Source organism: Cryptomeria japonica, chromosome 3, assembly GCF_030272615.1.
Source record: "Cryptomeria japonica chromosome 3, Sugi_1.0, whole genome shotgun sequence".
In the NCBI taxonomy this organism is placed as follows: Eukaryota; Viridiplantae; Streptophyta; class Pinopsida; order Cupressales; family Cupressaceae; genus Cryptomeria; species Cryptomeria japonica.
The window spans coordinates 969,053,197-969,071,225 of record NC_081407.1 but is presented as its reverse complement, the minus strand read 5'-3'; the positions used below and the strand labels follow the sequence as shown (position 1 = coordinate 969,071,225).

Sequence of the window (18,029 nt, the reverse complement as noted above, 5' to 3'; positions counted from 1 at the left end):
CTAGGAATGTAAGAGCAATGGACAATATTTGATGAAATTCAACTAAGATTTGCTTTGACATGCAACGAACATCTCCACAAGGCTAATGCGATCTTCTAAGGATAGCTTTATAATTGTCAAATCACCACTACAAGCATAGACACCATCAAGTTGATGCATATCAATGAAGAAGCAACAATTGAAGTTAAGCTTAGCTAAGATGGATCCAGTTGACTACGCAAGGCACTTACCATCGGCAAGGTGTTAGTAGTATGGATGTTTGAATTTCATCATTGATTGTTCACAAAATTCTTCCATTCATCTAACAACATGAAAATCAAACGAGAAGTATAGATCATGCAAATTGCTGGATCAACATATGAATTTCACCATGTCTTCGATGAAGTTTACATGCTTCATACAACAAAGTCTTGGCAACAATCTTTGCCTTCTCTTCCTACTCTATTCTAATGGCTATCTATGAACTATTGACTACTCACTATTAACTATTATGTATTAACCTTTACAAATGAAGAAGTGGAACCTTATATAGTGCTCTCATTACAAATGAGTGGCTCTGATTGATTAACAATCAATGGCCAAGATTGAAAGATAGAAACCCTAATTAGGGTTTGTTACACCCATTACAAAGCATTTAATGCTTGACCAATGATAAATTTACGTAAAATAGGACACGTCCTTCCTAGAATTTTCGACCAATAGATGACGATGGTAGGTACATTGGACTTTGTGCCCACATGTGGTAGTTATCTCTTTGATGGATAAGTCAGGTTCATTGAATTTGGATGCCTTAGCATAATACAAATATTATTGGCTAAGTGATGATTGGGTGCCACTTCAGCTTGCTTTATCTTTGTAACTCATCACAAGTTGTAGATGAATGAGGCATATCTCTTGATACTCAACATTATCAAGCGCCTGATGTGATGATGACTTTTCTCAAGTCGATCCTCTAACTTTGATTAACTCTTTTGAAACTACCTCTTGTCTTGATCACTTGCATTCTCCTTGTCTTGATTGTCTTTGATTTTCTTTGCAATTCCTTTTCTTGATTACTCCTTTGTACTAGCAATGCTTCTTGGATTTCCCAAGGAAATTCAAGATTGTGAAAATTTCTTCCTTGAGTTCATGCATTCCTATGCTTGCTCTTGCACCTCATCGTGAGTGTTTTTCTCTTTCATGATGGTGATCTTGATCTTGCCTTGAATGCATTGATCTTGCTCTTTCCTATGTGATCTTGCTTGAAGTTTGTGATGATGATCCCATCAGCTGCCTTGTACGAGCTTGAGTTTTGAAGTGTTGCAATGTCTTCCTTGGGTTCTTATCTTTGTTTATGTAGTGAAATCTTGATGTTGTATGTGATCTGATATGCCCTCATCTTGGAGTTGATCTTCATCACTTGCTTTACATGTTCATCCTACTTGCATCAAATCTGGAAACAAACACAACTTGAATCAAAACATTGCAAAAAGTACTTAATCAAGCTTCCTACTACTTTCTCTAGATCTGGAAATGAATTTTCTGATCATGGAAACATCTGATTTTAAGTCTGATTTTGTGTCTCAGGCCTGATTTATGTCTTATTTCTCACTTTTATATGCCTGATTTGATAAGTTTCAGGTCTGCGACAGGTCTGATCTGCATTGGTTTGCAAGGGTCCAATCAAAGGAGCGCTCAAATCAAATATTTTGCAAGTCATATTCATCAAATTGCATGTCGTGGGAGGTAGCATTGCCTTAGACGTATCCTATCTTTGCTAAGGGAGGTCCCAAATCCTTGAATCGCACATTGACATTGCATAGGGAGGACGTAAAAATCTTAAGTCATCATCATTCTTAGCCAAGGGATGAAATATCCTAAGTCTAGGAATGTCCGGTCATTGGCAAGGAAGGTCTGCCAAGGGTAAAGTTGCTCTCTTGAATGGTCAAAGGAAATAATGAAAAACCTTAATCTTTTAAATCGCACATTTGACATGGCTATGGAAATTGTTCTAATGCTTATGCCGCTGATTTAAAATGGTAAAAGGAAATAATTCGAATACTGAGCTCGTGCTTTGAAGTAGTCAAAGGAAATTGCAAGGCCTTAATTCGCTTTGTTTTGGGACCAAAGGAAGTGCTGATGTTGGTTTGGTTGAATGGTCAAAGGAAGAGCTGGCTTCTATGATGTGGCATGTAAATGTCTTTAAAAACTTTCGCTCCACTCTAAGTTTTGGTGGGGCCCAAGCAATGCAACACGGTAGTGGAGGGGAGTCAAAGCAAGTGAGGTGGAAGGTTGCAGCGAAGAAGGGATAAAGGGAGATGACGCGGGGTTAAGATAGATGGAGGATGCAGGGGTAAGTTGGAAGGGATGTGGGATAGGATGAGCGACGTGGGAGGTAGGGGCTAGGAAAAGAAAGGAAGGTGTTGGGAGATGGGGAGTTATAAGGGATAAAAGGATGTCATGGCTAGGAGGGTTGTAGGGGTGTAGGCTAGGATAAGATCGGGTTGTGAAATGGTAGCAAGGAAGGTGTTGAAAGGTGGGTAGTGAAAGGGGAGGCAAAGGGAAGGAAAGGGGGAAAGGGTATGAGATGTGGGAAATGGAAGTTGGGAGGTATAAGGGTTGGAATAAAGGTAGGAAGTGGGGGTGAAGGTTAGAGGAAGGTAGGGTGAATGGAAGGAGGGGTTTAGGGAAGAGAAGTTAGGAAATTGGGGAAGGTGAATGCCATGGTTAGGAGGTGATAAAGGAAGGTTAGGAGATGATAAAGGAAGGAAGGTGAGGAAGATGGAGGGATAAGGGATGAAAGATAGAGGATGGAAGAAGGATGGGTGGAAGGTGAAAGATAAAGAGAGGATGAAGGGATAGAAGATGTAGGTGAGGTGGTAATGGTAGGTGAATGGAAGGGAGGAATGGTGAAAGAAAAGGGAGTTGGGAAGTGGAAGGATGAAAATGAGGATGGAAGAAGATGGGAGAGAAGTGGAAATGAGGGAAGATGGAAGGGAAGTGATTGCGGTCTTGCTTGGGTAGCGAGAGCCTTAGGTTGCACATTGGAGGGGTCAATGGAAGTGAAATCCTTAGTTGAGCAAAGGAAGTGGTGGCAATGCCTTGGCTCGGAAAGGAAATGCATCAAAATGCTTTAAGTCGTTGATTTGGGGGGTCAAAGGAAGTGATTTCAAAATGTGAACTTTGATAGCTTAATCATTTCCTTGAGCCCTTTCATGATGATTTGAACTCTAGCCCCATTTCCTTAGAATTTTGACTCTCCAAAAAAAATCTGCCTTAGTCAAATTTAGCATTTCATCCCTGATTTTGCCAGCAAAAGATGACAATTATCATGAATCATTCACTTCCTAAGCATTGAAAACAAACAAACCTTACCTCATCCTAAAGAGAGACTTGACTTGATTACCTCTTGGTCACCTAAGATACTACACCTCTTCCATATGAAAGGCTAATAGCTAAAGACTCTACAACCAAACTAGAAAGCAGAAAAAAAGTGGGGGTCCCCATTTGCAATGGGGCGATGTGTGAAAACGTCACAACACGGCCTGCTAGTTCATCTGCTCATTCTTGGTCCATAATATATCTATCAATTTCTCTGGTGGTAGAGGTACACCATCCTTTCCAAGGCAAGTTTTGATGCCTTACCCAAGTATTCCACACAAATGGGCTTTCACCATTCTATGTGAACTAGATTGCCTAACATCACATCCCTAGCAAATCTGAATGTAACCCCCATCACCTAGAACCAATTGTGTCATATCAACATAGTTCCATAGAGAACTCGAATATATTTTGAATTTAGGTCAACTTGTGGAGCTAGAACTAGCTGCCATTGTGATTCCTATGGCAGGAAATTTTATAAACACATTCAAAACAAAATAAAAATTAAAAACAAAAAATATATATAAAACCTAACTCTTTTGATACATTCATAAAACAATTTAAAACATTTAGAAAACAAAGCAAAGAGCTTGTTTCATGTTTGTAAAACAAAAATGGAGGAAAAAGTTTGGAAAAACTTACTTCTTTGCAAAAAATATCCTTCTACGATCTTCTTGGCAACCAATGGACACTTGTAAATACATAGGAATGACAATACAATCGTTGTAGAACCTTCAAAGATCAATCTTCAACTTCCTTGATTCAGCAAGCAAAAATGAATATTTGGATTCTTGAAATGATATTTGTTTTTTTTGCAATGTTTGTAATATTTTAGATAATATCAATATACTCTAATACCAATATAGTATTATATCGATATCAATATCATAGAGTAATTAGTATATGATATCAATATAGATTATATGATATCGATATAGATTATATTGATGTCATATATGATATCGATAAACTTTATCGATAGCATATATGATATTGATAAACTTTATCGATATCATTTACGATATTGTTATAGATTTTATCGATATCATATTGCTTTCCAAAGTTAAAAGAAAAAAAAAAAAAAAACATTGTTGGGCGTTGGACGAGAGGAGTTCAAGGCAGGCAACGCTTAGGAAAAATTAGAAAATAAAAAAAGTACTGGTGAAAACTGAAAATGTGAAGTCAGAGACTCAAAAGTGAAAGGGTTTTTTTATTTTGGTTTGAGAAGGAAAAAAGATTATGAAATTAGAATTAGAATCAAGACTTTAATTTATAAATGTTATTATGTTGCTATGATTTAATATATATATATAGCCGTCCCTTGCCGTCCCCTGTTCTGGGAAAAAAAACGTCTCGAAAACTTGTTTTCCCATCCCCTCATCTCGGAAACTCGGGGTAACATAGATTTGAAATCAAGGGCCAAGATTACACCATGCAAACCCTAATTAGGGTTTGACCAAAAATGACCTAGGTGGCGCCAAGTAGTGGGCCTGTCAATTTATAAGGCATCATACCCATCATGTATTTAATGGCCCATCACTCCAAATGAGGCACCCACTATGCATTAAATAGCCCACAACCATTATGCATTTAATAGCTCATTGCCCAAAATAGGGTGCCCACTATCCCTTTCCTTGGCAGCCAATGCAATGAATCTGGTCGTGACAATTGGGAGACATTTGATTGGCCGGAGAAGGCGACGGGTGCCACCTCAGTATGTTGGACACCATGTGGACCCGGTAAATCATTACGAAAAATATTCCATTTTGACTAATTGTGATGGACTATATTCCCAAATTGCATCATCTGGACCAAGGTTCTAACTTTGATCAACTCTTCTTAAATTATCCGTGATCATTTTCTTCCTTCCATGTACTTGCTTGGGAATTCACCTTCTTGGAATATCTTTCCTTGTTGATGATTCTGTCATTCTTGAAGTCTTCCATACTTGAACTAGATCTCAGGATCTTTGAATGTCTTCCTTGAACGTCTAGAACTCGAATTCTTCCTCCTTGATCTTTCCTGACTGAGATCTTGGACTTCCGGAGGAAATTCAAGATAGTTGTAAATTCTTCTCATCTGTACTTGCTTGAATCTTGAGGTCTTTGAACTAGCATTCTCTGGAACTAGAATTCCTTTATGCCTTTTGAACTTCCTTGTAATAATGCCCTTGAATTGGGGAGATGAATCTTTGATGCCAATTTTTCGCCCAAATGCCATACTTAATCAAAGACATTACCTTAAGCATTAAATACCATGCCTCATGTCATTTCTCCACCTTGGGCACATATGAGACAAGTGGAAGGGTTGTTCTGTAACATTCCATGACTTCATGAAGTTGGGTGCACTTGGAGCTTGGAGAAGGAATTTCTCAATACTTGGTCAAATTTTTGAGTTTCCATGTCAATTTTTTCAGTTTCCATGCCTTGAGAATGCTTGAGTGCATTTGGAGAGTGAACGAGGATTTTTTACCATTTTCACCATTTCCAAGATTCCATTCAAACATGGGCGCATTTTGAGGGATAGGAAGAATTTTTTCCACACTTGGCCATTTTTCACATTTTCCAAGACTCCTGGCATGCTTGGGTGCATTTTGGACCTAGAGAAGGATTTTTGGAAAATTCCTCCTCTCCTTGGAATTTGCACCCAAGGAGGTTGTCTTGGCACATTGGAGTGGTGGAGAAGGATTTTTGGAAAATTCTTCCTCTCCTTGGAATTTGCGCCCAAGGAGGTCTTCCTAGCGCATTGGAGTGGCAAAGAAGGATTTTTGGATTTTTGGAAAATTCCTCCTTGTCTTGGGATTTGCGCCCAAGACTAGATTTCATCGTGCTTAGTGCTCCCAAGGAGGATTTCCAGATAGTTAAAATTTGATCACTTGCTTGCTCATTTGCTTTTCCGGATTTAGAACTAGATGCTCAAGATCTTTCTACAGTCAGTGCTTCGCTTGTTGCCAAGGATAGACCTTCTAAAAATAGACTTACTAAAAATAGTAAGTTCTTCCAAACACAATATTAGGGCAAACGGGGACACAATGAAAATTACTAAAAATATTAAGTTCATGAAAAACACTCAAATTTCATTGGAAGGCCCTTTGAAGGATTTTCTTTTCCACACTTTAGAAGAAATTCTTGCTTCTTGCCTTGTACTGACTTTCAGAGCACAAATTAGAGGTTGAGGAAGAATGTTGTCACTGGGAGAGAATTCTGACACTGCCACAAACTACCTCCTTGAGTGCAAATAAGATCCTAAGGAGGATTTTGTTCTTGGGGACAAAATCCCGCTGATGTACTGAACTGCTTCCTTGGGCACAATCTAGGGGTGGAGGAGGAATTTTCCATGAGTGCAAATCCACCTCTGTGAAGGATTTTTCCCATGTTAGCCAAGTTTTGGCTATTCAATTTCATTCCTTCATGCAAACCTTTCAACACTTAGTCAAATTTCCATCAGTTCATCCTTCTACTAGTGAATTCCTTGTTCTATCATTGCAATCTCTTCCTTGGACGATGATATCATCCACTCAACGAAGCCCTCTTCTCAACATCCAAAGTCTTGTTCTCGCATCAATCCTGAAAAGACAAGGAAACGTTGTGAAGTACAAGTATCAATCAAGTTCATAGTTAGCAAAATGCAAAGTTTGAAGGATAAAGCAATAAGCACAATGCATTTCTCAATACATGAAAACCCTACATCTTGACTTGATGACAATATTAAGACTATATACTATCTAGGTTGTATATTCAGTAAGAATCCATTCTCCACAGATCAAAATCCAAACCGACAAGACCTTATAGCTCATTCCTTAGGGTCGAGAGATGACACTGACCACAAAAGACTTGGTTTATTCAGTGAAAGAGGGGGTCCCCATTTGCAATGGGGTGATGTGTGAAAACGTCACAACATGACCGAGCTACACAGTCTATCCAAGTTTTGACAGAGCTACATAGTCTATCCTCATCTTCTACTTTTCATGGCTATTTTGAAAAAAATATGATTCCTACCATTTTTCAACATTGGAAGGAAATTTTTGAAAGTTCAAATGTTGTGGTTTCATTTGCCAAAAAACATTATTTTCAACGAAATATGATTTCAATTGGTCAAGCTAGTTTTCTAGTTTGTCTATATCAGTTTGGCCTTCAAAAAGATGAATGTCAACATTCACTTGTATCTTGAAGGTGTCCAGAACATTGACAAATTATTCTATCATTTCCCTTTGCTTCACAAGGGCTTCCTTGACAAATAGTTTGAAAAGATCCCTTGTCCTATATTTGTCCATCATCAAATATCATTACAACCACAAAGTAAAGAGTTGTGCGTCTCAAGACCTTACTTTGGTCATGCCTCATTTGATAGTGCATGCAAACATAAAACATACTACTCTGGATACACTAATTTCGATCTAATTGGAAATCCAATGATCAAGACACTAAATAACATAACCTTACACGTATATATATAAAAATTGCTTTGTCATGATTCTACTTTGCAAGTTTGCAACCTTTTGGGTTAAGTACCTTATTATATAAAACCAAGTCCATCAAGCAATGAAAAAAGACTCGAAAGGGAATATGAAGCATCCACCATCGGAATCCAAGAACTCATTTGATATGCATGTTTAAGGGAAAATTTGTTGGTGGATAAGGTCAAATAAATATGGCAGTCATACCCTCATTCGGGTCAGAATTTTATTTTGTAAGTTAAAAATTTTTGGACCTTTTGAAGTGGTTTTTGGAGGTTGAGATTTGTTAACCTACAGGCTTTCATCATCTTGTATGAATCCTAAGCTTTCCAATCCTTTTTGAACAAGGCCATTTCAAGCTATGGTCACAAAGTTATACTCTTGGCAAAGAAATCAACTAGTTTTTGGTATTTTGTCAGAATTTGACCTGAATTGCCACCTAGAGCAGTTTTGCAACTCCTGGGATATGAGCCAGTTTCTACTAGTGGGACATAAGTGGATTTGGTCGCTTTGTGCGCTAATTTTGATACAAGACACAAAAGCAACCCCAAGATAGTTGTTGCATGTGGGATTAGCATGGATGATAAAGGTGAATTGCCCTGGGCTTAAGCTAGATGTAGGCTAAAGTAGTACTCAGCATACTATCCCTTGATCTAAGGGGATTACCCATATTTGAAGATGAGGGAGACTCACTAATTATTATATTATAGCTCGAATAAATAGGAGTGTATCCAGTTGGTGGTTAAAAGCTATACATTCGATCATGCTTTCTACCTTACCCCAATATCCAAAGTATCATTTCCTTCATTACTACCCGGAAGTAAACATGATTGCAGGCTGTTTAGTTGTTGATGGGGTTATCTTGGCCCCTAAAAGTCCCAATGGAATTTTAAGAGTTCACATCGAGGAGTTGGTGGAGCTATGAAAACTAGGATTTTAAAATATATATTTATAATTCCTTCTTTTCCAACCAATTATTTCATTATTATTAAAATAAGCATTAATGCAGATAAAAATGAGGATTTTTAGAGGTATCAGATACAGATTCTGTATTTTCTATGGTTTTGTGCCACTACAAGATGTACCATCCATCTTTTGCGAGGCCTTATTACCTGTTACAAAAATTTTGAAAGTCACTTTTCAGAAGTACATACCTGCTACATGTAACATGGTTCAAAAGAATTCTAAGATTGAGGCTTTATTGGTTCTATCAGAAGACCAAAATCTATCCTTGTATTGTCACACCAATAATTATGCCCAATCTTAGAAGGGATTCAAGTGAAGCTATATGTCAACGATCCCCTCAATTTGAGGCAAAGCTTATAAACCCATGGAGATGGTTTTAATCAAAATGCCCTTTCAGCGGATTTGCAGCTCCTATGCAGAGATCTGATAGTTAACACATGATTTCATAAGGCTTTCCATTGGAATCAAGAGTTGCTCTAACCTTAATTTTATTCAGAGTGCTTGCAGAACAAGATTCCTATTTCATGAAGAACTGTTTTCCCTGTGTTAAAAGAACACGCAAAAAGATTTAGCAAAGTTTGAGGCAAATACCATTTCTTTATCATCTTGATCAAGAAGAGTGTTTTGAATGAAGACCATTGGAGGCCAAACAATCTCTTGATTATTTGATACTTCCCCCAAACCTTTCCACTTTCCAAACATTCCTTCTGTGTTCAGACCTGCAGCTCCTCGCCTATTTAATTCTTCTTCCAAAACTTTTGCAAGTTTCCTGTGCAACCTAACCCTCTTTGACCGTATGGTCTTTGCATGGGATATAAGGGGTTGCATACCTTTGTACCAATCAATGGCTCCCACGCCACCATGGCATGCCGGACAATGCCACTGCCTTGAAGAATCATTTACCTCTTCAATGGTCAGAGAATCCAACGAGTGGAAGAATTTCCTGAACCACTTATTCTTCTTTTGAGTTTCATGGCTAACATCACTAGCATCAGAGTCGTCATCATCACCACTGCCCAACAAATCATCATCACTTTCCACACTTTGAGCATCAGAATCACTTCCAGATTGATAAGTTCCAACGTCATCATCCAGCGTACTTAATCCTTGATATTGCTCTGAAGGAAGAAGATTGGACAATGCACCGTTTCTGACATGTGAAACTTCTGCAGCCACATGTGATGCAGAATCTTTGCCAGATCCTGTGGCAGAATTATTTGCTTTGTTTCTCCATCGAAAACCCTTTGCAGGAGGAGGGATAAGTCCATTCTCTCTGTTTAAGTTAACATTAACAGATTCTGAACTTGTTTCTGGCTTATGAGATTGCCACATCCCCCGTGACTGATTCCTTTCCCGCTTATTTTCTGGTTGCCAACCCTGATTTCTCATGCCCCAATTGTCACCTCGCAGATTCCTCTGTCCCTTGTTCTCAAGATGAATTCCATCTTTAAATCCCCGGGTCTTAGAAGCTGACACAGGAGATCACCAAGCCAATCAACAAGATTGTGCACAACACCATAAACCACTAATAAAATAAACAAACACACATCCACAGAGACTTGGAGAGACAAAATTGATCCACAATTTACCTGCATCATAAGGCTGATCCCAACCCCTGTTAGTTCCACTCTTATCATGCCACCTTTGTGCCTTCTGCGAAGTTCCACTAAAATCCTTTTTAGATCTTCTGGTGCCTGCATCCTCTTTGAAGCCTGCTGAAGAAGACAACTCACTCTTGGCCCAATTTGCTGAGAAATTCGAATTTGACAACTTAGACCTCTGGGGAAAAGTTATTTCTCTATTCCCATTTTTTGCTCCACTATATAAATTAGTATTTGGCTGCCCTTGATAACCTGCTTCGACCCATGTCTTTTGTTCTTGGGGCCCCCTAAATGCCGAGTTAGTTTGAAATGAACCCTGTTTTGGCAGCATTCTCCTATGATTGTTACTATTATAAGCACCTTCCATTCCAGAAGAAGACCCTAATGAGCAACTAGCACCTGTATTCTGTGCATCTTCAGCAGAAGGCATGGCTGCATAGGTGGCTATACCTTTGTAGCGATTATTCTTCCTCTTTGACTTGCTTGCATCCTCACTGCCCTTCCATGTGGTGTCAATTTCCAAGATTGCATCCTCATCCCGACCCATATCTTCTCACACAATACAGAAATAAGTTATGCTTCGTAACAATATGAAGAATTGCAGGGTATGTTCGCTTAAAAAATTAGTTAAAAAATCCAAAGAAGCGAATAATTGAAAAGCACATCATCTGCGCAATACTCTACCAGAAAATGAAAAAACTCAACTCTGTCCCACTTGTCTGAAAGCACCTTGATATTCTTTGATTTACAGCACGGTTAAATATGCAATTATGGTTTTACCCCTTTCTTAATTCTCTACGACCCTGCAGTAAACTGTAACTAGATATCAATAAAACCCACAGTATTTATTTTATTAGAAATGCATCTCATATTACTTCAAGGAACAGAACAGGTATGTCTACATTGCGACAGAATTATATAAGTCTCTTCCTGGATAGAAAGAACACAGATTACACACGCCCCTTTCACCCATGAGGCATGGCCTCATAACTTTATTAATAATGCTGGGAATGCCTTAGATACTACATCTCAAATCTTTATCAACTTGAAAATATTATAGAACTATGAACTTACAGAAACTAATTGTATTCAAACAACATTCAAAGACCAGGAAGCTCGTAACTGCAAAATTTTGAAGACAAAAAAGAAATAATTACAAATTTACATCTCTATAAAAATGAAATATTCGGCTGATGATGTATATCCCGACCTTTAGAATCCAAAGTAGCTGTTGACTCAATATCTTTATTAATACTTCTACACGTACCTTACATATACATCTTAAATCTTTTCACGAAAAACAACTGAATTGGAAAATCCCAGAAAAACTAACTTGAGAAATTTTTTAAGAGAACAAGGAAATAATTACACATTTACATATTTGAAAATAAAAAATGTCGGACAGATGTATCTCCCGAGCTTCAGAATTCAAAGTAGGTACACTATTTACATAAAAGATCTTGATCTCTAGCAGATATGTCTCTCAGACGTTCTGAAGTCAAAGTAATCACGGTGCGTTAATTAAAAAAAGATCTCATCACTGGTCAGATCTATCTCCTGACCTTTAAAATTCATAATAGTCTCACCGTGTAGTTAAGAAAATCTCAGCTTACAAAGCCGTCAAGCGGAATTCTTTCTGAACGGAAACGAAGCTCTTGTGGCAGACATGAGACCAATTCCTCCATCCAAATAATTTGAAAAGAACAACAAAGAGGGCTCTAGATCTTATTTTTCATAATTTGTAATTTTATTTTTTTCAAAAATATTCAAAAGGTCAAATTACAATTGAAGTTCATTCTACCCCAATTATATTCTCTCATAAGCCTTGATATGTTGTAAAATTGCGGTTCCAAAAGCAAAAGGCGAGCAAATATTCACCTTGTCTCCTTCAACGCACAAAGGCTTTGTCTATGGCCGCTCCAGGCCTTACATCTGCCCTACATCTGATAAGCGTTACAAGTATTTTAGTCACTGGAGCTGCTACGCAGTCCTCAAAACATGTGTACATAAAACATATATATACCTTCAGCTAAAATACGAACTCACGACCTTTACCTAAAACCGTAGAAGATTTCGAGCAAAAAGATTTCTTCGTCTGCTACTAGGCTGTAGCGCCATACATGCCGTAACAAGTTAAAAACAAGCAAGCCTTCTCGCCCCTGCGCGAAATCGAACTCGAACTCGCGACCAGTGATAACCCTCGCTTTGAATTTTCTTCGTCCATTGGAACATTGTCATAATTTGACTTCCATTCCTGCTGGAAGATTCCAAAAACATAAAAAATAAAAATCAGAAACTAGGTACGGAAAATTTGGTAAAAATACCAAGGTAGCCACTGTCAACGTGATTTATCCAATAAATTGTATGGATGGACAAGATCTTTTCCAGCACTTTTGGACAACAATCAGGGGCACTCTTACGCGACACGTTGTGAATTGTGAAACGATTATGGCAAGAAATGGTGGGACCCGTCGTACGCTAGCATGAATGTTACATTTTCTCGGTTTTGATCCCCGTGCAGTCAAATAAAATTGGCGTTCACTAACCAAGCTCAAATAATCAAACGTAGGTATATTAGGGGCAGATTGATTCCAGAGAGCTTTTACTGCATTCTACAGGTCTTTGACTGTACATACACATTCTGTACAATATACTCAAATCTGCCCCACATTAATAATTGCTCTGGCATGTAAGCTGTGCTTGTCCAATTTGAACAATAGTAAAGTAATTAAATTGCAGAGGAAAAACTCAAGCGATGTTTTTATTGAGGACAAAATTACAGATACTCCAGCACCCTGAACGAATCATCTATTCCGCTAAATTAAAACTCACAATTTTTTTAATTTATTCTTAAATTGAACAAGTAAAAGTGAAACTTACGAGATTTTTCTGGCTTCAACAAGAATTATGCGAGAAATTTGTTGAGAACGAACTGTTTCTCCGGGAAAATCATTACAGGCTTGCTCGATGGTGCGTCCGTAGTCATTTTCTTTGTGACAATTCAACTTCCATGCGGAATTCCTGGGACTTGTCCATATTCGTGGTACCTGTTGTAATTCAAATGCCTGTGAGACTTTCACTGGGTAAGAGAAGTTTTTTTTTTGACTCTTCCCGTGTAACTTGCAGCAATTAAAATTTCATATTTTTTAAGAAATAATAAATAAAAAATTCAGACTGTTTCTTTTGTCTATTTAGGCTTAATCTCTGGTATAATATATAATTATATATCTTCCTAACTTTATCTTATCTGGCCAGGCCTAGCTAGAGAATCTATTCCAAATGAGTAATCCAGTTTCTCTCTTATTCCTCAATAATATTTCTATGGTGAGGAAAAAAACAATTGTATTATAAATAAAATAAAATCTTGTAGAGAAGCTCTTACCTTTTAGATTTTAGATTTGGATTTGGGGTTGCATGGAAGAGAGCTTGGTGTTACTAAGATTTTTAAAGATTATTTTGAAGTAGGTGGTCTCACTAAATTTTTAGTACATTTTAAGTTTGAAAGTTTAAGCTCCGAAATTAATGGAAATTGGTGGTCTTTCAACAAGTAAATAAACATACAACAATAATAATAATAATAAAATTGATAAAAATTGAAAGCTCTGAACTGATTGACAATTAGTAGGAAAAAAATTTAAGCTAGTGGGGCAATTTCTAGCCCCCCACCTTTTCCACCAGCTCAAATAGATCCTAAAAAGTAAGGGTTGTTATTTTTCGTAAAAGGTTCCAATTAATCTAGTAGCAATTTTTTTTTTCTTTATGGAACCTCATGCTCTTTAAAAATAGATCTTGAAGCCTCCCATAGTACCCCAACCTTAAGTACAATGTCTTTAGGATGGGGTTATAAAGTTTCCTCTCACTTCTTTAATTTAGTACCACATAAGGGAAGGATCCCTATCATGTTATAATAAGTGTCTACTCATTGCTCATGTGACCCACCAAATAACTTTTGCATTTTAACCAATAAAAAACTTTAAGAAGTCTAACAAAATTTTGCAAATGCACTAATACATGTTCACATGTAAATGTGTAGTTGATCACATTGACCAATGAATGTGATCAACTACACATACAATTGCATTTATAATATAAGACAAGTTGTTCCAAAAAACCCACTTTTTTTTTGTTAAATCTTTTATGTTTATAATAACCACACACTTGCATAAGGTGCAAAACTCAAACATATTATATTTACAAATCTTTATGCATAGTCGTTGGTTCTTAATTTGCCATAAATTCAAGTTCCTATAAACTTGATGGGTTGTTTAATGCACATTCTCTCATACTCCCTCTCACATCTACATGTATTAACTCCATTTGCTAAAGGTACCCCCACAAATAATAAATGGTGTAAGGCTTCCCTAATAAACATCAAACAAAATAGAATACATGATTCAATTATGCCAGCATAGGATTCATACAAGATATATCCCCATAAAGATGGCAAAAAGGCAAACGACTACAAAAAGCAAGGTGAAGAAGACACTAAACCTTAACCTCTATGAAAAAAGTAAGGAGATCATTAAAATTGATCTAGTGGACAATCGATTGAGACATTTTTTCTTTTTGTCATACTTCAATAATTAGGTGCATTCTTGGAAGAAATAGGCAAAGAAAGGATATAAGATCATGGGTAAAAAAGAATTGGCCAGCAGCTAAGGAAGTATATTTTAATGCAGAAAAAACTTATATGTATATTTATATGAATGCATATTTCTTATGCAGATGAAGATTCATATGTATACATTCAAAGATGGGTGCCTAATTTCAATCCACTACAATAGGTTCAGTAGACCAACCCTTTTGGATTTGTTTATATAACTTGCCCTTCGAATTTTGGTGTGAAGACAATCTTCAAACAATTGGAAACCCTAAAAATTGACATGGGCGATGATGATTTGATCCTATATGCCAGAATTCAATTAGTTGCGATCACAAAGGTCCCTCAAATGTTGAACTTGCAGACTATTGTCAGAATATGGACCTAATTGATAGAAATTGAAGAGCAAAAATTCTATTTGCAATGTAGGAAGAGGAACCATAATGAAGACGAATGTAAAATTCATCCACACATAATTTAGTAACCAAAACAAGAAAATCAAAAGCAACAGAATAAGGAATGCAAAACAAAAAGAATGAATCTAGTAATTTTAGAACCACAAGATCATCTTGAGAACCTAATTCAAATGGGAAGGTGCCAAAAAATTTAGAACCATATGTTCAATTCCAAACCCCTAACCTAGGAAATAATGTGGTCGATGAAGTGGCTTTGGTAGAATATAAGGAAGTAGCGAAGGAAGTCCCAATTTTCCTGGTTATCAGAACCCCAGAAGTAGGAAGTGAAGATGAATTAGACATAGTAAACACACGAATCGTAAGCTAAACCATGACAAAATCCCAAAGGTGGGTCCCTCCAAACCAAGAACGGGAAGGAAGACCAATAGCAAGAAACAAGCGAAAGATTGCATGTTACTTAAACAATCATCCATCAAATCCTACTTACTAAGATCCAGGAAAGGCAAACCCTCCCTTAGAGGACAATCAAGGTTCTCACCTAGAATGTTAGGGGCTTAAATGCCCCTAATAGGCGGTGAATGATTAAACGCCAAATTGAAAACCAATTGATTGACATTGTCTTGTTACAAGAAACTAAACTATAAAAAGAAAACACATACTCGTTTGTGAAGTACTGCTTTGGGTGGTCAAGATTCACTCACATAGCGAAAGGCACCTCAAGAGGTGTAGTATAATGTGGAAGCCTAACAAGGTATGGTTATCCATTCTATCTTCTAATCAAAATTGGATTAAGTGTGAAGTGAAGAGCATAAATCCAAATCTTAAATTTGTTTTGTATAATATATATGGGTCTGTTAAAACATGTGACAAGCAAGATCCATGGAGAGCTTTGAGTTTAGACCTACAAGGAACTCAAGAGAAGGCTATACTGGTTGGCAATTTCAATGTCATATTGCACCCTAGCAATAAATTTGAAGGGTTGGGTCAGATGGTGCAAGAATAGGTGGATTTCAATCAATTCATCAAGAATTGTGGGCTAATAGACATTGTTGCACCGAACATCAAATACACTTGGATGAATTGAAGGCCTGGATTCTCCAACATTATGGAAAGACTAGATCAATTTTTGGTCTTAGATGAATGGTTGGATACTCCTCTAATGCAAAATACCTTGATCAAATGGATTCCAATATCATAGCATTTCCTTGTGGAATTGAATATAATAGAAGACTCATGTCCAATCAAGTGCCAGTTCAAATTTAAAAAAATGTGGTTTCGTTGGCCAAGGATGAAAGAGATTATGAAAGAATGGTGGTTAGAATGACAACACATTAAGGGAACAAGGATGTTTTCTTTCTGCAGATGCTATTGGTATTGAAAGATAAATTGAAGATATGGAACAAAACCATTTTTAAGAATATCTTTGAAGAAAAGCGAACAATAGAAGATGAATTGGAACAACTAAGCGAATATGCCATTTAGAACGGAATGTCCCAAACTAAATTTTACAATGAGAAAGAATTGATGAAGGAAGATGAAAAGGTTTTGGCTAGAGAGGAATGCTATTGGAGATCGAAATTGAGAGAAAGTTGGCTTTAAGAAGGTGACTGTAATACCAAGTTTTTCCACAATTTAACAAAAATGAACAGAGGCTGAAACAAGAAAACCCGAATTTGCCGCAAAGATGGCAGACTTCTGATGGATGGTGTAGACATACAAAATGGTGTCCACTATTTCAGTAATCTATTAGGAGGCGATGGGATTGTTGATGCCTTAAATCGTGACTTCGCAAACAAAATTCCTACTATGATTACAAATTAGGATAATCAAATGTAAATGGCACCTGCTTCCTTAGAGGAGGTAAAAGATGCCTTGTTTCTGTTGAATCCAGACAAGGACCCAAGACCCGATGGTTTTATTGCCTTAGTTTTTCAAAATTGTTGACAGTTTATGGAAAAACAAATTAGAGAGGTTGTTGAAGAATCTAGGGATAAAGCATTATTCTCAAAGAGATGAAGAATACAAACTTAGTCTTAATTCCCAAGAAATAGGAGGTGCAAAACTTCTCAGATTTCCAACCTATTTCATTGTGCAACACAATATAAAATATTGTTTCGAAGGTAATGACAAACAGGTTAAAATTGATCCTTCCAAAAACAATATCGCTAGAACAAAGTGGGTTTGTACCCAACAAGAACATTGCAGATGGTATTATTATAGCTCATGAAATCCTCCATTCCATTAAAAAATATAATATGAGAGGAATGATTTTGAAATTAGATGTGAAAAAAGCTTATGACCATGTACAATGGAGCTTTCTAATACTGATCCTAAAAAAGTTTGCGTTTTGTGACAAGTGGGTGGAATGGGTATATGGATGCATTTCTTCCCCAAGGTATTCCATCCTTATTAATTACAACCCATGTGAATTTTTTCAAGGTGGACATGGGTTGCGATAGGGAGACCCATTGTCTCTATTCTTATTTGTAATTATGGTTGATGCATTGAGTAGAAAGGTTGTTATTATGACTCTCTTGAGTTCCTAGTCTGGAATTAAAGTTGTTCCCTCACTTCCCTCATTTTCACACCAAATTTTCCTTGATGATTCAATTTTATATGGGCAGGCCTCT

The 18,029-nt window shown here is 37.1% G+C and overlaps 1 protein-coding gene across 9 annotated transcripts in view; it reads right to left on the bottom strand.

Moving 5' to 3' along the window:
* The window catches only part of LOC131035570 (protein SUPPRESSOR OF GENE SILENCING 3 homolog), a 33,648-nt gene extending 20,227 nt beyond the window's left edge, over positions 1–13,421 (bottom strand). The window contains exons 1-6 of one of the 9 annotated variants that reach the window (XM_057967294.2): positions 13,264–13,421; positions 12,439–12,640; positions 12,262–12,326; positions 11,089–11,196; positions 10,372–10,932; positions 9,374–10,251 (exon numbers count right to left, since the gene is read on the bottom strand). In XM_057967294.2, the coding sequence (XP_057823277.1) occupies positions 9,374–10,251; positions 10,372–10,930 (1,437 nt within the window). In that variant the 5' untranslated portion in view covers positions 10,931–10,932; positions 11,089–11,196; positions 12,262–12,326; positions 12,439–12,640; positions 13,264–13,421. Of the gene's footprint in view, positions 1–9,373; positions 10,252–10,371; positions 10,933–11,067; positions 11,197–12,261; positions 12,327–12,406; positions 12,641–12,803; positions 12,956–13,263 lie in introns of those variants that run through there. The other 8 variants (XM_057967298.2, XM_057967296.2, XM_057967299.2 and 5 more) reach the window with 8 other exon arrangements.
* Positions 13,422–18,029: the final 4,608 nt, after the last annotated feature.